Below are 24190 nucleotides of genomic sequence, written 5' to 3'. Positions count from 1 at the left end.
CGACATAACTAGAGTATTACGATGATTACGAGTACCACAATCATACAATAACAATTTCGTACAACATCATTACCGCTATAAAACATACATTAATACGATAACGAACCGTCATTTAAAATTTAAATTCATGATGATAATTATTTTTATCTTAATCATGAAGAAGTTGAAACAAGATTTTCAAAACCCTAATGTTTCTCACAAATATTGCTTGAACATACATTAAAAAAAACATCATGAAACCCAAACTACGGCGCGGCATTCGTTTTTCTTTTTACACTTGCAAGTCTTTGCTCGTTGGGAATCTGAATTATCCAGAGTACAAAATATTCATGTTGATAATGATTACAGCAAAACAAAAGTAGCAGACTAGAACATTTTCCACGTCTAGGAAAAGATAAACCCCACCATATTAACCTTCCTAATCCACTTTAAAGGCTGTTGATTGATTGATTTGGGACTTTATTTTATTTCGTTAATGAACATCAAATCATTTATAAAAAGTTAGTCACCAATTATGTCTCAATCTATTGAAAAGATAAGATTGTGGCCAGTGGAATACCTTTCGATTTATTATAAAACAAAAAATGCTGAGAAAAAGGTTAGCTAGAAAGCAGTACTGGAGTAGCTCTTGGCCACATTGTCGCACAAGATTTGCAACACTTTATGATTCGTCGGTCCGACGCATCGTGGTGTTTTAAACTGGCTAACAGCACCACCTAACCCTAAGTAATGGTCCAGTATCTTCTGAAACGTTCCCCTCCGAAGAATTCGGAGCTCGAGCGGACCGATGGCGTTCACCTTCCGGGAACTAACGTAGCCGGCATCCACAAACGAACGATCCAAACAATTGCAGCATTCTTTCAGCACTTGGTCGCTTACTTCCCCACTAATTTCCCAGAATATCACGTAGTGACCGGGGTCCGTCCATAAGTCAACATGGCTAGAGAAATCGATCACTTCCAGCTTTTCCTTGGCAATTAACTTGGCTGCTTCTTCCACGGCTTGCTGCAAATCTTTCTCGGTGTTCTTGTCGATGTTCACGGTGAGCAGCAGATTTCTTCTGCATATAAATTTTAGTTCCGGGGTCGAGTTATGGAACCCCATAACCTTGACAACATCCCCTAACCGGTACCTGTATAAACCTGTGGTTTACAGTTGAAAGGGTATTAAAATATTTGATTAAAAATCTGCAGACTGTTCGAACTCGAGTACGTCTCGAGTCCTTAACGTGTATACACTTACATCCTGAGAAACATGGCTAATGCAATGTTTGAAGGGGGAGGCAAAAGAAACTGCAGACAGAGTCAACGATCCAGAATAGAAAATTTCCATTTCCAGCTAGCTGATACCAATGACTAAAACACAAGCAGTTTCCAGTAAACATCTTTTTTAAAAACATTAGTATATTATTGTGTGATGCATGTGATCATTTTTTAATTATTTCCATAACCTAGGCAGTTTTGTTTTACATGATCCTATACTTTTCCAGCACGATACACAAAACCCTATGACATCCAGATAATCTCCTCTCTTTCTTTGTCATATATAACAATGTTAATTATAGTTTAACAAAGATTGTTGACAAAAAAAACCCATCCTTTTCATAATACATCATTAATTTGTAAGTTTTTATCCTTAATACCTCAAAGACTTCGGATATTTATGAGAAATCATTGACCTCTTCACCTACATCATTTATGCCTCTAGGCTACTCTTTATTCTCCAGAAAAAAAATTCCAGCAATTAACTCATGGACTACCCTGAAAGATTTTCTGACATACTGAATTTTCAAAAATGGAAAACCTATAGAGAAAAAAAAATTTAGTACCTGCAACACTTGTGACAATAACCTCGTACTCTTCACCAACCTTAACTTCAGTCAGACCAACTGGTTTGGGCTCCATAGAGATGAAACTAGCATCAAGCTTGTCTTGGACTTGCTCTTCAGCATTCTCTCTCAGTGGAATGAACTCAAAATACCCAATATTTGGAAGAACGGCATAAGTAGTTGACTCTGGAGGCACTTTTGGATTGACATTTGCCCCTATCCATCCCTCAGAAGAACCATAATCAGCACTTAAAAGAGGCACATCTCCTGCATAATGCCTTAGTTTTTTCAGATAAGGCTCCATGGAACCAGTCATGATCCCATAGATGTATTTTACATTAGGGAAAAGCTCTGGAATCAATCGGTACCAATTACTCAGTCCTGAACATTTCCTATGAATCAAGTCAGCCAATTCAGGATTCGGGTTCAGCCATTTAGCCATCGCTGATCGAACCGAAGGGAAAGTGATGCGCCTTGTGAGGACACCTTCTCTAATATCAGCACAAAGCTCTTCCCATACTTGTTCAAAAGTTCGAAACGCATGAACGATGCTATGTGCAAAGGTAGAAGAAACAAACTGAACTTCCTCCCGGAAAATCAATCCACATAAAAGATGGCAATACAAGGATTGGTGGAAATCTGGAGCAAATATCACCTCATCGGGGCTGCAACACTGAGATTGCATCGCTTTCATCTCAGTTTTATACTGCGAATTGCGGAACATATTGGTCGTTGCAGTTCCGGCAGACAAGCCCCCCTTGGTTTTACTCTGCTTGCTACTATAAATGAACTGCAAAGCCTTCCCGTTCTTAATAGGGAATTCCCTGTACATCAATCCAAACTGATGAATAACAGAGAAACAGCTCAAAGAAATTTGGTAAGCAGTTTGGGGGACAAGAAAGGTTAAAAGATATTCAATTATATACCTGTTTCTGAAAGCATAAGAAGTACGGAATATCTGCAAAGTAGTTTCCATCAATTCGTCATTGAAAGGCACGAACTTGGGTTTTCCTTGGGTGGTGCCAGAGCTGCAAATTTACAACAAAAATTTAAGATTCAATTTGAAAGGAAAAGAAAAGGGTAAAAGAATACCTGAGAGATATGTTGGTTATTGGTTTTCCGGTGAGAATCGGGGCAGAAGGACCCTCGGCGATTCTTTGAATGTAAGGCTCCAAGTCCTGGTGAGTGACAAGAGGAACACAAGACTTGAAGCTTTCAGGGTCAGTTCTGCCAGCGAGACCCAGATTCTGCAAATACTCGGCGCCTCCATTTTCTTCTAAAATCTTCTTCAAAGTCTCACGTTGAACGTTCTTGGCATCTTTGGTAATCGCTTCAAACTCTTTTATCAATTTATCAACGTCCACAATTTCCATATTTTCTAACATAGTTAATGAATCCTATGACATAAAAATCAAGACAAGGCAATGAAATGGTGACTAATTTACCTGTTATTTATGGAGAAAAAAAGCTGAATTTGAAAGCATAGAAAAATCAAAATTGACTTCTTCTTTGTTATTAATAAATGCAAGAAAAAAAGGAACTGCTAACAAAAATTAAAGAAACAAGCTTTTGTACTGTGCTCACGAGGTACCCGCAAAAAGATGAAGTAAAAAAAGTCAACAATTAAACAAAATTGCAAATGAAACAGAATAAAAAGTAAGTATTTGGATAAACTGCAGTTTGAAATTCAGTGAAAACCTTCTTTTTCTCCGGAGATGAAATCCAGTTACCTGAAGAAACTCGGTGTCGTTTTACTAAAACAGTGAGACAGAGATCAGGCAAGCTGGTATCAGTCAGAACAGACCTATCCACTTTTTGTAGGAAAAGCAGGGATTTGGTGAAGGATTGTTTTTGTTTTTTCACAGAATTCAATGCTTTTTTTCTCGTTTTCTGAAAGTGATTATCTCTGTCTACTTCTTCTGTAAATAAAATGGAAAAGGTATTCAGTCTTAACTTGTAAGAAAGAAAGTGGGGGCAAAGGCAAATACAAATTGCTTTGTTTTTGTTTGGCTATGGAGAATAGGGAGGTAAGAGAGAAGATTATTTGGCTCGCAATTTATAGTTAATTTTACTCTTTTTTTTAAAAAAAAATAAACTATACTTTTCATCCTTCAACTTTGACATTATTTTTATTTTGGTAGCTCATCTTTAAATGTTTTATTTTTTTAAGATTGAATTTTTTTATCACTCATATCATTACTCTATAATAACAAGATGATATGACATACTTTATTAACATTTGAAGTGCATAGACAATAATTAATATTTTATTAAAATTATTTGTACCTTTTTATTTATATGAGAATTTTATAAATATTTAATTGTATATCTCTGACTGTCGAAGTTTCCATTTGAAGATCTCAACATTTGAGAGGCTCCTCTTGAGATGGGAAGCAATATATCTTTATTCAGAGAATCATACTCCATCCAATGATGGTGGTGAAGATTAGAGATTAAAAATTTGAAACATCCAACATTATATTAATTGAGTTTGCGCTGTTTTCGGTTAAACATACATCGAATACATGTTCAAAAGGGCAGAACGAGTTTGATGAGAAATTTTGAGATTTATCGACAGTTGAAATGATGAATGAAGCGTTGACCAAAATCTAAGTTGATTCAGAAAAAGTGAGATAAAAGAAGAGGAAGTTCAAATATATGATTGAATCACGAAACCTTGGGTTAATTTTGCTTCAACAGGGAAACAAAGGCAGTTCCTTCACTAGACCTATACTGTTTTGCCGGCTAAAAGATACATAAATGAATGCCCCTAACAAAGAAGCTTTTTTCTGAACCCAGATTTTATTAATATAATAGACACCAAAAATGTATGGAGCAGTGTGGATCAGACACTGACTGATAACGACGTACCACACAGTTGACACCAACTCAAACCATGACGATTCCTTTTCCATTTGATGGGGAAATTCTGATAGTATCATTCCTCCTTTATCACGGGGCAATGGTGAGGGGAGAAAAGGGTAGCTGTTAATGCCATTCATCTATTGTGCCTGGTGGGGTTGAATATATGTACAAATATTGTAAAATGTATGGTACAAAAGTGTATTTTAATTTTATTGTAAAAAAAAAGTCTGAACTTGTTTATTGAAATGTTCAATCGGTTAATTCAATTATGGTTGATCCGGATTAACTATTTGAATATTTGAATATTGTGATGGAAGAAAAAAAAATACTTAAACAATGAACACCAAAATTATTTCATGATCTAAGATGATTGTTACAATAACTTAAGGATCTCGTTGTTATCAGGACTCCATGACGATTTCAAGAAAACGTGTTGACTGCATGCATGTCGACATGATATCAACATGTATGCATGGTGACTTCCCATGCCTCCCCTACGTCCGGACTACTTTGTTGTCAGGTAACTAAAGGTGGGGCTAGGCATGCGCAATGTGCGCGACGAAATAGGATCCCGGAATAGCAAATGCCCAAAAAGTTTACAGTGAGATTATTGGTATTATCGTAGATGATTAAACTATCAAAAAGGAGCTCAAAAAACTTTGTTTGAAGGAAGATATGAGAAATACCAATAATTAGTACTATGCTACAGCTGTAAAGTTTATCTCTTTTTTTTTTGTCTAACTCACTTTACGAAAAGGGTCTCTTTTTAAGAATTTACACAAAACCTCCAACGTACTAGCCCCGGCCCTGCAGGTAACATGCATGCAACCAGTATAAGAGCTCGTCTTGTAAGCAGGAGAGACCATAAAATCAACATGCAATCAATCTATTTTCTTAAAATTCTCGTAGAGTCCTAACGAAATCCTCGAGCTACTTTAATAATCACCTTATATTATGAAATAATTTCTTATAATTCTTGTTCAAGTAACTTTTTTTTCTATCATAATATTCAAGGAATTTTGCCATATAGTTTAAATATATTTTCAAAAAAGTATTATAAATAGTTAAAAGTTTTCCATATACATCAATATCGGATTTGACTTGTTCTCCAACCAAACTAGCAAACAAATGAAAATAAAAACAGAGAGACAAAAGTTGTAAATCAGGATTATCTTCATTCAGTGCATTGGAGCCCGTTCCTTCCAATGAGTCGACTATGACAGATAATTCATATCTCTATATATATCCATCCTTAACCATAAAATATATTAACCACAAGTTTAAAATTATTATTACATAAAAAAAAACACCCCCAATTACCATTAACAAGTGGTCCTGAAAACGTTTTTTTTAAGTAAGAAAACGAATTTATGTTTGACAACTATTTATTTATTCTGCAATTTTCTTAATCTTTTGAATGTAACAAATCGAATTCCCTCTTGTAAATCATGGTTAACCAAAGGTTAGAGAGTGACGTTTAGGGTTATAACATTAATTAACAAAACACAATTAGGAAGCTAATAAGAGAAAATACGAGTATAAGGGGGACCAAACAAATCATGTTCAAGAACTTGATTAAGTCATAAAAGAAATTGATTTGCTTGTTGAACCGGCTTGAAGAGTTTTCATTATGTTGAGCATCTTCTGCTTGTAAAGATACTTTTTGCTAAAGTTGAAGCAAAAATTTTCTCATCTTTCACGAAGGAAACGTGGATTGTGCAACAAAAATGCTATGTACATGCATGTGGAAAGAGTTGGCTTGTAATGGCTTTACATGTACTTTCTTAAGCATATGGAAAACTTTTAAAATTTTATGACATGACAAATTTATAAAATTCTAGTGAACAAAACAAATTATTAATATAAAATACAAAGAAAAAATCTAAACATATGATAATTTAAAATTTTCCCAGGCTCTCGGTTCATCCCAGAGCACAAATTCATTATGGTTGATTTTATTTTTCTCTACTTCGTCTTCAGAGAGAATATAAGACATGTTTTGAGTGAAAACCAGATTAAGCCTTCTTTTTGTCTCAAAGCAAATCGAAGCCAAAAAAGAGCAGGGGGTTCAGAATTTGAGGCATGAACATATGCTCTCCTTCCTCTTGGAGTCACTGGCTTTTTGAATTCATTTCTAAATTATACCCACAACGAGTCATTGGAGGAGGACTTGATGGTCTTCCTTTTTGTTCACTCAAAAAGAAGAGAGCATACATATTTAATATTTTATGATAGAGAAAATAATTTGCATGTCAGAAATACTAGAAAAAACAGAAGAATACAAGACCAGTAAATAATTGAATTCAATTCTGCAAAAGAATTGAAAAGATCTAAACTCCAAAAAGATGGTCTTCAAGCTGAGCAATCAATCAAAACTCAATAAACCCGCATGTAATGCAATGGATGCTAAACAATATAAAAAACTGAATCAATTATAACTAACAAAAACACAAATTTTGATGTCAAGATGGCCGAGTTGGTCTAAGGCGCCAGCTTAGGTACTGGTCCGAAAGGGAATGGGTTCGAATCCCATTCTTAACATCAAGTTTGTGCCTGCATTTTTCTTTCGTGGTCATATTTTTAAACTTAAAATGATTATCTTTGAGTTTAAGTATCAATGTTATTCTTAAGGTATCAATACTATATGAATTAGAATTAAAAAATTTAAGCAATTCGTTCATACGATATCGATACCCATTCAAAGAATATCGATACTGACTCTTCGATATCGATACCGAATAGAGAGTATCGCTACCGAAATTAAATGGCGCATTCTGTTATGCCAATTTGATATCGGTGCAGGCAGTGTAAAGTTACGCTTCTCACAATTGCAGTCGACTAGCAGCTCACTTGGCCATCTCTGGTTTTGTTTGGTTAGAATTGTTGAAAGCATCTTGGTGTCTCATTGCTACTGCCATTGTTTCGTTTCTATCCCAATGTGACGTGCAGTAAGCTTGGTGAACTTTTGTGATCATGGCTGCTTATCCTATTTTGAGCAGGGTGTTTCTGGAGTTCTGTAACTTCTTAATTGTGTTAATTGTCACTTCTTCTATTAATACACATGTTTGTTGTTCGTTAAGCGAAAAAATTGATATCGATGTTGTCCAAAAGAATCAATACCAACAAATTGAGTATCAAAACTGAAGGTTAGAAAAGTTAAATTTGTCCCTTAAACCAGTTGAGGATGATGGGTAATGACCTATTAATAGGGGTGTCTATGTTAGATTTAATTAAACTTACAAAAGCAATTAACACTTAATGATCCTAATAGGATAATTAAATCAATCAAATCATTTTCATGACATAGTTATTAAAAGTTACAGTAAAAGGAACGGAAACTTACTCGATGATTCCATTATGATGCTTAAATATCCCAAAAACAAGTAATAATGAATGTTATCCAATTCCAATACCGTATAATCATCTATTCGTTTTGTGGTGATATCAAGACTTGTTTGATTCTTGATGAAAATGAACCAAGACCCTTAAAGCAGAGTGTTTTTGTGTTTCAGAGAAAAAGAAACCACGTAAAAAATGTCTGCTACGTAAATTAAAAATTGATTCCATTTTGTTTTTAATTCACAAAATAACCAAAAGACCACTCTACTTTGTCAGTTACACATAACACCAGTCAAACTTATATTTTCATGGTATAAGAAGGAGGAATTTACACCCGATAATTGTCTCTTCAATAATATACTAATCATCACCGTGTGTACAACAATAACAATTATCAATTACTTAAATTATATGAATCAATATTAGAAATCAAAATTTCTAATATTTCTCCCACTTGATTCATATACGACAAGTATATAACATATTAACATAATCTGACCTCACTTAAATAATGTAATATACAAGTCACAACTTCGTAAGAACTAAACCGACCGAATCATGGTAGTCACGGGCTTGACAAATGTCCCGATTCCTTCAATGTATTATAGGTCAATCCAATTCAAACAATCACAATTTAATAAGATAGACACCGGAAAACATCTTATCTGACAATGTCTTAAAATAAGACCCAACATCTATAATCATAACAAAATATACATAACTGAAATATGATTCATAGATAAAAAAAATCCAAACAAACATCGATATCTAGAGTATTAAATAAACATAAATGTGCAAGACATATATTCATACATGTATGACTAATTATCCGCTATACAAAGACTTTAAAACTATTCCCATTTCACTAACATGGTCAATAAATGTCTTAGGAGCTAGTCCTTTAGTCAAAGAATCCGCAATCATATCATTGTGCCAATGTGCACTATTTGAACTCTTTGATTTTGTACCTCTTCTTTGACATATAGATACTTTAAATCCATATGTTTGACACACTTGGAATATCTATCGTACTTTAAATCCTCATCGATTTAGCAATGGTACCAACGATGCCTAAACCATCAACAAAATTGCATAGCCACAACGATTGAACTCTAACTTCAAAGCATGCTACAAATTCAACCTTCATAGTGGAAGTTGCAATGATAGACTGCTTACCACTCTTCCATGAGTTGCCATCAACTAAAAGGAACAAAAAGCCAAATGTGGACTTTTGGGTATCTGAACATCCGACATAGTCCGAGTCTGAGTAACCAACAACCTCAAGGTTACTAGTTTTTCTATATGTGAGAATGTGATCTTTAGTGCCTTAAAATTTTCTTTGTAGCTCTCCAATGAAAAAAATCTAGGATTTGATTGATAACAACCCAACATACCGACCGTAAAGCTTATATCTGACCTGGTACAGGTCTGAGCATACATCAAACTCCCGATAAAGATGCACAAGGGATATTATCCATTTCTTTATGCTCCATATCATTATTGGGACATTAGAATAAACTAAAATTGTCTCCTTTCTCGATGGGAACTGGACTAGGTGTACATTATTCCATTTTAAATCTTTCTAGAACTTTGTTGATGTAAACCTTTTGAGACAATTCTAAAATTCCTTGTAATCTATCCCAAAATATTTTTATTTCGATCACATACGAATCCTCACTCATATCCTTCATCTCAAAGTTGCTAGAGAGATAATTTTGAACATCATGCAACAACCCACAATCACTAGCAGCAAGAAGAATACCATCTACATATAACACAAGGATTATAAACTTTCTTCCCACAACCTTCATGTGGATACACCAGTCAATGGTCATTTTTACAAAGTCATATGACAATACAATATCATTAAACTTCAAGTACCATTGTCAGGAAGCTTGTTTAAATCCATAGATTGATTTTTTCAACCTACATACCATATTTCTTTCACTTGTGGTCTCAAAACCTTGAGGTTGATCCATATATATTTCTTCTTCCAAATCTCCATTGAGAAAGGTTGTTTTAACATCCATTGGTGAAGCTCAAGATCAAAATGAGTCACCAAAGTCATTACAATCCTTAAAGAGTCATTTCTTGAAACTGGAGAGAAAGTCTCTTTATAGTCAATGACATCTTCTTTAGTGTAACCTTTGACAATAATTCTGGCTTTGTACCTCTCGACATTGCCCTTAGAGTCACGCTTGGTCTTAAAGAAACATTTATAGTTATTAACATGTAGCTACACAATTACCCAAAGGTAGATCTTACTCATGATTAATAACAATTGAAGTAGGTTATGAACTTTGTTTAATTAATATATAATATACATCCAAATATGACTTGTATGTTAAAGTAAACTTAATGATTGACCTTATATATGCTATATGAATGATGCATGTTTGATGATTGTTGGTTGTGTTTAGATTTAGCCCAAAGGTGAATTTAAATGTGATGTTTTAGTATATGTTATAGTTTGAATTGTGGTTTAAATTCAAAGCAATTAATATGTGTGATGTAAATGTTTGTAGTGGTCTTTACTATGTCAAATATGACTGCCAATGGCATCAAGTTTGATGGGAAGAACTATGATGATTAGATCGAATATGTCAAGCTAAATGCTGGTATTTTGGGACTCAATTTAGCTCTAGTTATAGATGAGCCCACTAAACCGGCTGATACTAATTCGGAGGCAGACAAGAAACTATGGGAGAACTGGGAGAGATCGAATAGGCTTATGATGAGCTTTTTTAAGCTTAGCATAACGGCTAATGTTAAACCTTCTTAACCCAATACTAAAAATGTGAAGGAATTTGTGGTTGAAATTAAAAAAGTGTTCTATAATAGACATTGTGGATAAGTATGTTGTTATTGCTTTTATTAATGATTTATCTAATAGAGATTACACTATAGCTCAGTCAATGGATGAACACATTACTCACATGGTGAATACCTACAACTAGCTTAAAAGTTTAGATATGGATCTTGTTGAGAGGGTATTGATTGAGTTCATGCTGAAATCATGTAAGGGTGATGATTTCCAGCAATTTCAGAGAACATACAACCAACTTAAGGAAAAATTGTCTCTTTCGGATAGTAAGGTCATGCTCATGCAATGGGAGGCAAGACAAATGGAATACCTTAAAGTCAAATTTCCCCAAGATAATTTTTCCTATTATTGTAATTCAAACGCTAGTTCTAGTGACGACAAAGCTCCAAGTAAGAAATAGAAGAACAAGAGAAAGCAACCATTTAAAGTTGCCTCTTCAATACTACAATAATCATCACCGTGTGTACAACAATAGCAATTATTAATTACTTAAATTATATGAATTAATATCAGAGAACAAAATTTCTAACATTTTACTTTTTGGTTAAAATCGAATTAACCAAGTAAACTAAAATTTAGTTTGGTTAATCGATTGGTTACTTTGATTTTAGATCGGTTAATGATTAATAAAATTTTCAAAGTTTGGTTAACTATTAATTCGGTTCAAAATTGATTAATTAACCAAATTAACTGAAAATATTAAATATTATAGATATGTAGGTAGGTAGGTAGGTAGAATATTAAGCTCAAATCCATTAAGAATTAAGGTCAAACTATTTTTTAATCACATTAGACCGTTAAATTTCAAAACTCAATTAAATTTTAACTCAAATGAAAAAATACCTCAATTAAATTTTAATTAATATAATTATTTTTTTATATTTGATTAATTCGGTCGTGTTCGGTTTTGTTAATAATTTTTTTAAAAAAAAATTAATTCTGTTAACGATTAAGGAAATAAAATTTGGTGAATGGTTTTGGTTAATTCTATTCAATTCAGTGACAGAACTAACCGTCTTAACATCTCTACCTATTAAGATTATATGATATTAAAATGAAATATTAGCTCGTTGAATGACTAAAGAATCTTTGTAAAGTTTAAATTACTAAAACTCTCTTGAAAACATAAAATTACAAAAAAGTCTCTACTAGCCTAAATGTTTAAAAGTTGATGTTTTTTTAACCGTTTGAATTATTATAAAATAATATCTATTTAGAATTTTTTAATTTATTGATAACTCACACATATTCTACATAAACAATTACTCGAACATACGACCTATAAAAAGAATTTACCATTGAAACCACTTGATAAGTTCTAAATACGGATGTTTAATAGATAATTGATACATAGGAGTTACTAATAAATCATGCAAATCCCATGTGATAAATAAATAGACATGCCTTGAAGGCTAAACGCCGTGAATATAATTATGTGATTAGGAATGGGAGATTAAATAACCTTTCACACCGTCCATAAACCTTCCACAATATAAGAAGAAGCTTATTAATGATATTAGGTTACTAAATAATTTGCATGTGACGATGAAAGGTTATGCATGGAGAAATACTCAAATTAATAAAAAGGAATATAAGAGTAATAAATAATCCAATTCGATTCTGCAAAAGAATTGAAAAGATCTAAACTCCAAAATGATGGTCTTCAAGCTAAGCAAATCACACAAAACTCAATAAACCAGCATGTAATGTAATGGATGCGAAAGAACCTAAAAGAAATTGATCATTATTAGTTAACGAGAACTGACTTGCCAATGTCAAGATGGCCGAGTTGGTCTAAGGCGCCAGTTTCAGGTACTGGTCCGAAAGGGCATGGGTTCGAATCCCATTCTTGACATGTTTTCTGTTTGCTATTTTTTTGTGGTCGTATTTCAGGGGAAGTGAATATTGTACATAGCACATTTAATAAAGACCATGAAAACTTAAATAAATGGCACTAAAGTTGCATTCGTCATTGTTGATGATTCTTTAGTGGAAAAGCATCAGATTGATCACTAATCTAAAGCTTTCCATGACAGTTCTAGTTGGATCTTTTTGGCTGACCAATGAATTTGGATAACTTTACGACCACCACTCCCTTTTTAACATTAACAAATTTTGATTAGGTTTTGAGGCCATTGGCACTTATGGGATATTCTATTTTATTCTAGGCTGACTATTTGGTATCCTTTTAATTTTTGTATTTTTGTTAAATATACAATGTGGGACTATAAGTTGGAATTACTAACACGAGCAAAATTTATCAATATTTAAAATATTAAAAAATTATTGAATTATTTTAAATTAGAACTAAATTGATAGGATGTATAAATTTTAGAGACTAAAATTTATATTATATCATGTTATATCATAATTTCTATTAAGCTAACGGTTAAAATTAACAAGTAATCAAAATAGAAACAAAACATGACGTTAAGTATGATATTGCCAAAGAAAAATAATTGAATGACCAAAACAATAATACAAAATAGATGAAATACCAAATAAGTGATTTATCCTTCATTCTATAACCTAACTCATTAGAGAAAGGGTGATGTAAGGAAACAAATAAGGATTTTATTTTCTTTAAAAATTGTAAATTAGATCTACGGTTTCTTTATAATTATGGTTTAAATTAGAAATAAGGGCTTTGTAAAATCCCAAAAATCAGACTAGTGACTGAAATGAAAGTTTTTGAAATTTAGTGACCAATTTAAGAAAAATTGAAAAGTTTAGGGACTTAAATATGAATATTGTGGTGTTGGATTAAATAGAAAATATGGAAGGAGTGAAGGGTATTATGGTCTTTTCAGCTTAAAGGATATTTTGTTTCCTTTATTAAGAGATAAACACGTGGGTTTTTGGGAGAGATTTCTAGAAGCCTTTTTCATCTTGCTTTCTTCTTCTTCCCGTAAGCTTCATTGCAAAGGTGAGTTTAACATTAGCTGTTTAATTCTTGGATTTTTTTAGTTGGGTTTTATTCTTTGGGTGGGTTTTATTCTTTGGGTGTTATATAAGCTTGAGGAAAGCTTATATATGATCAAAACAACAAGAAGAGAGAATTAAAAAGGGGATTGTTATAAGGGTGTAGAAATGAATTGTTGGTATGATGAAGTTTTTGAAGTTTTAATGATAAATTTGGCTTGTCATAAGAAGGATTAAGAAGTTTAAAGCATTAAAAATGAGTTTGGAACACATTGAAAGTTTAGTGAAATTCTTTAATTCAAGAGCTATAGTGAGATATTGAAGATAATGAAGTGTTATAGTGCTAAAAGAAGTATGTAACACCCCCCAACCCGTATCCGACCCGGATCCGAGTCCGAAGCGTCACATTAACTTTTCAAAAACCTTTACTTGTATAAAATAGTGAGTAATTTAAAATTTATTATTACATATAACTTATTCAAAACCTTTATCGAACTATTCAGAGCTTATACAATATATTATTTTGAATACATGCCAACTAGAATTTTTTGTATTAAAATACATATTATTCACCTTTCTTCTGATCTAACCTTTGGTAAGGAGAACTGACCTGTCTTGCTCCACATTGCTCTTTACTCTTCTCACTTCGGTAACCTACGTGTGAAACAATCACACGCTAAGTCGATGACTTAGTGAGGCAATAAACATAAAATATAAACTATAGCTTGTAATCATGCATGAACAATTACTACTATCACTCATACCCTTATTCATGTAACAAATCCCTATAACACATATGCAATATATATCATTACATATAAAAACATATACACACATATATTCCTCACTCATCATTTCCATCATTAGTCTTATTTCACTATCCATATTATTATCATTTATATGTGTTGATCATATCCTCTTGAACCTAACCTTGTTAACCAACATATGCTTCGTGTAACCAAACAATACGCATATCATCATATGACTCGTGCAATACACATATCAACATATATCAAAGAAGCATATTTTTCACATGTAATATATATTTATTTTTATATCTTTGTCTAGCCCATGTACATTTCTGAGAACTATAGATATGTGAGTCTATAGAGGTTGTGCACTACTGCTGTCACCACAGCTCGTATAAATGCACCGAAGTGCCACGTAGAATTGCACCGTAGTGCCGCGTAGAAATTCACCGAAGTGCCATATAAGGTTGTCCCTAAGGACCATATATCATTCCTTAAGAATCATATACATATGCCAAGGATCAAGTATGTGTCTCAAAAGACCTCACACATGTTCCAAAGAATACATATATGTCCCGAAGAACCGCGTAGACCCTCGACTCTTGGCATGCCAATTATACTCTAACTCTCATGACACATAACATGGGCATCATCATTTATGTCATTTCACATATATACTTTCATATCACATGTCATATAAGCTCATAGCTTCTTTTCATATTCTCGTAGGATCACATAGTTCATATCTTATACTTTGTTTTCTCATGTTCACATATACCATGTCATATGGCTCATATCTTTCTCATGTAGTCACATAGTTCAGTTTCACATATGGTCATATATATACATCACATAGCGCATTCTTCTCATATCATTACATTCAAAAGCATGTTAACACATATAATCATGCATACATACAATTCATGTCATTTATATACGTATAATCATATATTCATGCATTTTAACATAGGAAATAGACTCATCGCAAGTCTTGTTTCCATTCATCATACATCACTAAAATACACTCACCTGAGCCTCACTAAGTTCCAATCCACTTTTATGATTTCATTTCTTTCGATCGAATCTTGACTTGATAATCGTTCCGGGGCTTGTTTGTGCTCGATATCTATATAATCATACATTGATACATATTAGTATCCAATTGATATACACTAATCTATCATTTCTTAGACCAAAAGAAAGGTATAATTTTATTTCCCTTGAAGTGCATCGATGCATTTTACAGTGTATCGATGCATCCCTTAACATGTGCATCAATGCACTCCTTATGAATCGATGCATTAATTGCATTCGATGTTTCTATTTTTAATGGGTGCATCGATGCACTTCCTATGTATCGATACACTCTGAACAATTTCTGGAAATTTACCCTTGATGCATCGGTGCACCTTGAATGTGCATGGATGCACATAGCCCAGAATTCATTTTTAAGCCCGAAAATCTACTCAAATCAACTCAAATGCTTTATCTTTCAATCCCTTTCATGTTCTCAACTCATATATACATGCTTAAACCAATTTATATCCATATAAACAATCTTTAGCTTCAAAATTCTTTTCCTCATATGTAACTCAAGAATTAAACCAATTTTGCAATATGTTTTAATTTCAATTCTATGGCTTCTAACTTCTTAATTAGACCATTGGCAAGTCAAATTTAACTTTCAACTATAGTTATGAACTCTATTTCAAGATTTCACCCAAAAACATCAAATCTTTAATCCCTCCTAACTCCATCATATTTTGATTTTAATATAACTTAAGCTTTCCTTAAGCTCAGTTATCATCTAATAATCATAAACCAACTTTTATTTCCACAAATAATCAACTAACCACAAAACTCACCTTTACCATGGTGACTCACGGCTGAAGAAGAAGAAGAGAACTCTGGAAGTTTATTTTGCCTTCTTTTCTCTTCCACGTGGCTTCCTTATCTAATAAAGGAAAATAAAAAATCTTCAATGTCAAATGACTATTTTACCCTTTACTTCATTCAATAATTACTAAATAATCTTCATCATATTTCTAATAAATCATTGAACTATTCAATTATCCCACTTTAATCACTAATTCTTGAAATTTTACAATTTGGTCACTAACCCGGTATTGAGGATGTTACAAATCTCCCCTCCTTTAAAGAAAATTCGTCCTCAAATTTTCACTGAACAAATCAATAAGAACATATCTTCTATTAGTCTCATATTACTTCATTTCTTAATCTTTTTTTCCTTTATTTCTTCAACAACATTCTTCCTTTATACATTTATCTACTGTCACTGATCATATAAACAGTAACTAGTAACTTTAATCCCTTTCTGTCTTTTCTCTCATTCCATTATGCATTTTCCTTTGACCATTTCTGCGACTTCATATAATATCCCTAATCATGTAGACAATAACATCCATTTTCACCACTCAACATCATAAATTCATCTCTAACTGCCTTACAATAATAACCAAATTCGTTTTCCATCATCATTTAACCAAAAACACGACCTTAAATATTCTTTAAATATGATTCAACATACACTTTAAATAATATTTTTACATCACCTTTGTAACATCCCAAACTAGGGGTTAGTGACTAAATTGTAAAGTTTAAGAATTTGATGAATTAAGTAGAAGAATGGAATAATTCAATGATTTATTTGGAAATAATTCCTAAAAGTTGTTAGTAATTATTAAAGTAGATGAAGGGCAAAATGGTAATTGAACAAAGATAATATTAAATATTAATAAATGGGTATTATAATACATGAGATGTATGATTGAAGAGATAAGTTTTAGACTTATCTTCTTCATCTTCATCTTCTCTCAAACGTGAAGAGCCAAGCTTGCAAAGGTGAGTTTCTTTGTTAGTTGGTTATTTGCTAAATTTATGGTTGGGTTTTGATCATTAGATAATAACTAAGCTTAAGGAAAGCTTAAGTTATCTTAAGATTGAAAGATAAAGAAGTTATGAAAGATTAAAGAAAATGAGTTTTTAAAGGAAATTCTGGAAAATAGTTAATAAGAGATTTTTAAGATGGAATTTGACTTGTCATCAATAAGAATAAGAGATTTATGAAGTTAGAAAAGATTTATAACAAATTTGAAAGTTTAGTAAGATTCTTAATTTTAAGAATCTTGATGAAATATGGAAGGTAAATATGATTTATATGGACATAAGTTGGTTTCAATAATGATAGTTGAGTTTAAAGACATGATAGGGGATTAAAATAGAAGAATTGAATGAAGAATTGATGAATTTCGGGCTTGAAATACAATTTCTGGACAAGGTGCATCGATGCACATTCATAAGTGCATCGATGCATCCTTTTAAAATAGAAACATCGAATGCATTTTATGCACCGATGCATCAGTAGTGCATCGATGCATACCTTCATTGAAAGAGGAAATTGGCTTTTCTCTTAGCCTAAGAAGTGACAGTTTAGAATATATCAAATGGAATATTGATATGAATCTGTGTATTGTTATGTAGAGATAGAACGTGATCCGTTTCGGGACAATTGAGGAATTAGAATCGAATCAAAGCAAAGCTAAGGTGAGTGCAATTTATTTTGTACTTATTTTATTGAATTAACATTGGCTTGCGATGAGCCAGTGATGGAGTTACTATGGTAAGAAGTAACTTCTAAATTGTTATGTGATTACCATGTATGCATTAATACATAGAAATAGATGGATGCTATGTTATATGATTTATATGCTTAAGTGAAAATGCAACATATGATATATGTTATTTGACATGACATGCATGGTTACATGAAAGAAAGCTATGTGACTACATGTATATGTGAAAGAAGCTATAAGCTTATATGCACATGTGATATATGTGATATGAATTACATGAAATGATTTACGTGAATACATGTATATATAATACATGTGATATGATATGAGATATATGGTTACACATACATGTGGTATGTGACAGAAGAGAAAGAACAAGTGATACGAAATGTATAAATAAATGCCCATAGTATATGATATGAGAGCTATAGGTATAGTTGGCATGCCAAGAGTCGAGGGTTTACCTATGTTGAAAGGAACATATGGATAGTTGCCGAGGATCTTTATGACCTCTGGATAGTTACCGGGGTTCTTTGTAACCTCTGGACAGGTCCTTCGGGACGAATACTGAACGAATGTTCGGTGCCCCATGAGGGAATTTATACGAGCTGTGGTGACAGCATTAGTGCACAACCTCAATGTACTCACATACCTCTATTCTCAATAATATACATGGGCAATGAAATTGAAAGACAAATGAAAGTGAAAGTGATACAAGAAGGTAAGTTGCATGTGTGCATGACCTGATTGTATATTGTTATCATACAATAGATTCATGCATATTGATATGTCATGATTCAATGATATGAATGCACATACATGAATTATATGATGTTATGTGTGTTTCTGGGTATAGTGATATATGTGTTATATGATGAGTATATGGTAAGTGGAAAGGATTATTGATAGTGTTTGCATATGTATGTCTTTTATTTATATGAAATGATATATGTTTATATTATATGTTTTATATGCCTCACTAAGTCTATGACTTAGCGTGTAAGTGATTTACACGTAGGTACCAAGAAACGAGAAGTGAAAGAATAGAAGTGGCAAAGACAGTATCACTACTAAAAGATCAGATCAGAAATATTTGACAAAGTATGTATTTGGTTATGTATAAAGTGTTGGCATGTAATAAGTCATTAAGTACGAGCACTCTGATAAAGTCTGTATTTTGTTTTAAATAAAGTTTTAAATTTCCCGGGATTTTTCTTAAGAGTCAAGGTTTGAAAAGTCAATGTGACACGTCGGACTCGTATCCGGGTGTTACAACCTTGCACACTTTTCTTACTTTTATATCAAAATTATCATCAACACTTCCATATAACCCTTATCGTATCTGATCCTTTAACTAAATTCCTTTCATTTCTTTACTCCATTATTCCTTTATTTATTCCTTATACCCCAAATCATATCTTTCATTTCATGCTCATATACTCTTGTCTTATCACTTATACTCATCTCTATGTACCAATCTTTATGACATCCTCATAACTTTGATAACCCATTTACTTATACAAAACTTCATTCTTTATCATTTCTTATACTTGTATTTTCCTTCCTTAAGGTTCCATGCAAATACTTATCTTCTTTTCTATATCATAGTTATCTAATCAGAATACACAACTATATTCAGTTTCATATCATAATTGATTAACTCAACTTTACCTTTTTTTCAATCTTATAACCTTTACTCTGACAATTAATCAATAACATCTGTCTAATCGAGGGCACAAACCCTAGTCAACCAATCACATACATTCTTTCCAATCGAAATTATCTCAAAATTCGTTTACTTAACTTGTCAATTTCACCTCCATTCTCATACATCCTGAAATTTTCGTTATTCAAACTCAACATCATAACTTCCTTTGTCTTATAAACTGATCATTGATATATACATTCTCAAACTCTTCTTATCAATCCTCAGCTTTACTCAAATATACAAATCCTTATTTCCTTTACTATATCACCTTACTATGGTCCAAATATACAACTGTATCCAGATCCATTTTATATTTGGTTGTTTTATCCTGACAACATCTCAAAATATTAAATTCTATACCTTTTCCATCACATAATCTGGTTAGCCAACGCTAACTCTGCCCATCCAAAATGCAAACCCTTATTCTATCCACATTCTTGCTTATACATGGTATTATTCCTTTATTTCAAACTCATCGACTCTGGCTGTATATATCTTATACACTTGTCACTGATACACTTATTCTCGAATTCTCCACAAATTCTAATCACATCTTTAGATCTTTTAACGTCCTTATGGTGACACTTGCTCACCATATTCTATCTTATTCACTTTATAACAAAACTTCTCCATATCACTTTTTCTATTCAAAACAGTGAAAACCTTTTATCACTATTCAAATATGATTTCAATTTTCTGAAATCAACCTTTAATCTTATAAGGCACTTTCTGAGGTTTCTGATATTCATCCTACCTGGCCAAGGCAAGTGAATTGCTATCATCATCAGATTTGTCAGCTATCGATTCACTTCGACAATTTCTATAATCAATTTCTACTATATTATACAAATCTTGTTCTATTGGCAAGACAACATACTTCTTACCCTATCAGATCAGAAATTTTCACTCTGTGTTGGCATGTACACATTTTATGACACTTTGGACTTTAGTTTATACCGAGAATCAGCTAAACCGTGGCTCTGATACCATTAAATGTAACACCCCAACCCGTATCCGACCCGGATCCGAGTCCGAAGCGTCACATTAACTTTTCAAAAACCTTTACTTGTATAAAATAGTGAGTAATTTAAAATTTATTATTACATATAACTTATTCAAAACATTTATCGAACTATTCAGAGCTTAAACAATATATTATTTTGAATACATGCCAACTAAAACTTTATGTATTAAAATACATATTATTCACCTTTCTTCTGATCTGACCTTTGGTAAGGAGAACTAACCTGTCTTGCTCCACATTGCTCTTTACTCTTCTCACTTCGGTAACCTACATGTAAAATAATCACACACTAAGTCGATGACTTAGTAAGGCAATAAACATAAAATATAAACTATAGCTTGTAATCATGCATGAACAATTACTACTATCATTCATACCTTTATTCATGTAACAAATCCCTATAACACATATGCAATATATATCATTACATATAAAAACATATACACACATATATTCCTCACTCATCATTTCCATCATTAGTCTTATTTCACTATCCATATTATTATCATTTATATGTGTTGATCATATCCTCTTGAACCTAACCTTGTTAACCAACATATGCTTCTTGTAACCAAACAATACACATATCATCATATGACTCGTGCAATACACATATCAACATATATCACAAAAGCATATTTTTCACATGTAATATATTTATTGTTATATCTTTGTCTAGCCCATGTATATTTCTGAGAATTATAGATATGTGAGTCTATAGAGGTTGTGCACTAATGCTGTCACCACAGCTCGTATAAATGCTCCGAGGTGCCACGTAGAATTGCACCGTAGTGCCGTGTAGAAATGCACCGAAGTGCCATATAAGGTTGTCCCTAATGACCACATATCATTCCTTAAGAATCATTTACATATGCCAAGGATCAAGTATGTGTCTCAAAAGACCTCACACATGTTCCAAAGAATACATATATGCCCCGAATGACCGCGTAGACCCTCGACTCTTGGCATGCCAACTATGCCCTAACTCTCATGACACATAACATGGACATCATCATTTATGTCATTTCATATATATACTTTCATATCACATGTCATATAAGCTCATAGCTTCTTTTCGTATTCTCGTAGGATCACATAGTTCATATCTTATACTTTGTTTTCTCATGTTCACATATATCATATCATATGGCTCATATTTTTTTTCATGTAGTCACATAGTTCAGTTTTACATATGTTCATATATATACATCACATGGCGCATACTTCTCATATCATTACATTCAAAAGCATGTTAACACATATAATCATGCATACATACAATTCATGTCATTTATATATGTATAATCATATATTCATGCATTCTAACATAGGAAATAGACTCATCGTGAGTCTTGTTTCCATTCATCATACATCACTAAAATGCACTCAACTGAGCCTCACTAAGTTCCAATCCACTTTTATGATTTCCTTTCTTTCGATCGAATCTTGACTTGATAACCGTTCCGGGACTTGTTCGTGATCGATATCTATATAATCATACATTGATACATATTAGTATCCAATTGATATACACTAATCTATCATTTCTTAGACCAAAAGAAAGGTATAATTTTATTTCCCTTGAAGTGCATCGATGCATTCTACAGTGTATCGATGCATCCCTTAACATGTGCAGCGATGCACTCCTTATGCATCGATGCATTAATTGCATTAGATGTTTCCATTTTTAATGGGTGCATCGATGCACTTCCTGTGCATTGATACACTCTGAACAATTTCTGGAAATTTACCCTTGATGCATCGGTGCACCTTGAATGTGCATCGATGCACATAACCTAGAATTCATTTTTAAGCCCGAAAATCTACTCAAATCAACTCAAATGATTCATCTTTCAACCCATTTCATGTTCTCAACTCATATATACATGCTTAAACCAATTTATATCCATATAAACCATCTTTAGCTTCAAAATTCTTTTCCTCATATGTAACTCAAGAATTAAACCAATTTTGCAATTTGTTTTAATTCCAATTCTATGGCTTATAACTTCTTAATTAGACCATTGGCAAGTCAAATTTAACTTTCAACTCTAGTTATAAACTCTATTTCAAGATTTCACCCAAAAACATCAAATCTTTAATCCCTCCTAACTCCATCATACTTTGATTTTAAGATAACTTAAGATTTCCTTAAGCTTAGTTATCATCTAATAATCATAAACCAACTTTTATTTCCACAAATAATCAACTAACCACAAAACTCACCTTTGCCATGGTGACTCACGACTGAAGAAGAAGAAGAGAACTCTGGAAGTTTATTTTGCCTTCTTTTCTCTTCCACGTAGCTTCCTTATCTAATAAAGGAAAATAAAAAATCTTCCATGTCAAATGACTATTTTACCCTTTACTTCATTTAATAATTACTAAATAACCTTCATCATATTTCCAATAAATCATTGAACTATTCAATTATCCCACTTTAATCACCAATTCCTGAAATTTTACAATTTGGTCACTAACCCGGTATTGAGGATGTTACAAAGTATATATAGTTGATTTTAAAGGCATGAAGAGAGTCAAATAAGTAGAGTTTGGGGTAAAGTGTTGGAATTTTCAGGTTTAAGGAAATATATTATGGGTAGTAGTATCGGTACTGGTTGAGTTAGTACTAATACTACAAGGCAATTTATGAGAAAATTATGTGTAGGGTATGGATCTTCATGAGGTATCGATACCAGGGGTATCGATACCAATTGGGAGGTATCGGTGCCATTCTTTCAAAGAAATTACAGAATAAAAATTGGGTATTGATACCGTGGAAGGGTATCGATACTACAAGCATAAAAGTATTAGTATTGTGCTTGTAGTACCGATACTACTTGAGTTGGGAAATTGAAATTAGTGTTTTATTTAGTTGCATTGGTATGAATATTTTATAGTATTATGAATTTCGATATTCATTGGATTGTATATTCATGTAGATATCGATCGAAAGAAAAGTTCGGATAGGCCGTCAGAGTAAGATTCGAAGAGAACAAGAGATTGGTATTGTCAAGTGAGACCAAGGTGAGTTCATGGTATTCAACATAAGTTATGTTAGGGAATTAAGACTTGCGATGAGTCTAATTCCGATATTAGGTTATATGAGTATCAAAACATAAACATGTAGTAATATAATGCTAGATGTATATGAGTAAATGCATATGTTTAGACATTGAGTACATCTTTATAAGTGAACTATGTGAATGTATGTATGAGTGATAAATCATATGATCCTGAGCTATGTGTGATAATAAGTTATGTGATCATAAGAAATAAGATATATGATAAAAGGAATGTGAAAGTGATATATGTGATTACATGTCTATATGAATACA

General features: G+C 32.5%; 1 protein-coding gene, 1 long non-coding RNA gene and 1 other non-coding gene across 3 annotated transcripts; 2 read left to right on the top strand and 1 right to left on the bottom strand.

Annotated features, from left to right (window-relative positions):
* Nucleotides 1-541: 541 nt before the first annotated feature.
* Nucleotides 542-3860, bottom strand: LOC120188923 (jasmonoyl--L-amino acid synthetase JAR4-like). The gene is made up of 5 exons (XM_039192301.1): nt 3559-3860; nt 2921-3225; nt 2755-2856; nt 1829-2652; nt 542-1142 (listed from the first exon to the last, which is right to left on the bottom strand). The coding sequence occupies exons 2-5, from the start codon at nt 3211-3213 to the stop codon at nt 604-606; spliced, it is 1758 nt and encodes a 585-aa protein (XP_039048232.1). The 5' UTR covers nt 3214-3225; nt 3559-3860; the 3' UTR covers nt 542-603.
* On the top strand, nt 2563-23879 carry LOC120188924. Its single transcript, XR_005522458.1, has 3 exons — nt 2563-2705; nt 11577-11584; nt 23870-23879. It is a non-coding gene; the product is annotated as an uncharacterized LOC120188924 (long non-coding RNA).
* TRNAL-CAG lies at nt 12631-12711 on the top strand. Its single transcript has one exon. It is a non-coding gene; the product is annotated as a tRNA-Leu (tRNA).
* Nucleotides 23880-24190: the final 311 nt, after the last annotated feature.

Source organism: Hibiscus syriacus, unplaced genomic scaffold (genome assembly GCF_006381635.1).
Source record: "Hibiscus syriacus cultivar Baekdansim isolate YM2019G1 unplaced genomic scaffold, ASM638163v2 tig00116951_pilon, whole genome shotgun sequence".
In the NCBI taxonomy this organism is placed as follows: domain Eukaryota; kingdom Viridiplantae; phylum Streptophyta; class Magnoliopsida; order Malvales; family Malvaceae; genus Hibiscus; species Hibiscus syriacus.
The sequence above is the reverse complement of the archived record's forward strand: the minus strand, read 5'-3'. Positions and strand labels throughout refer to the sequence as shown.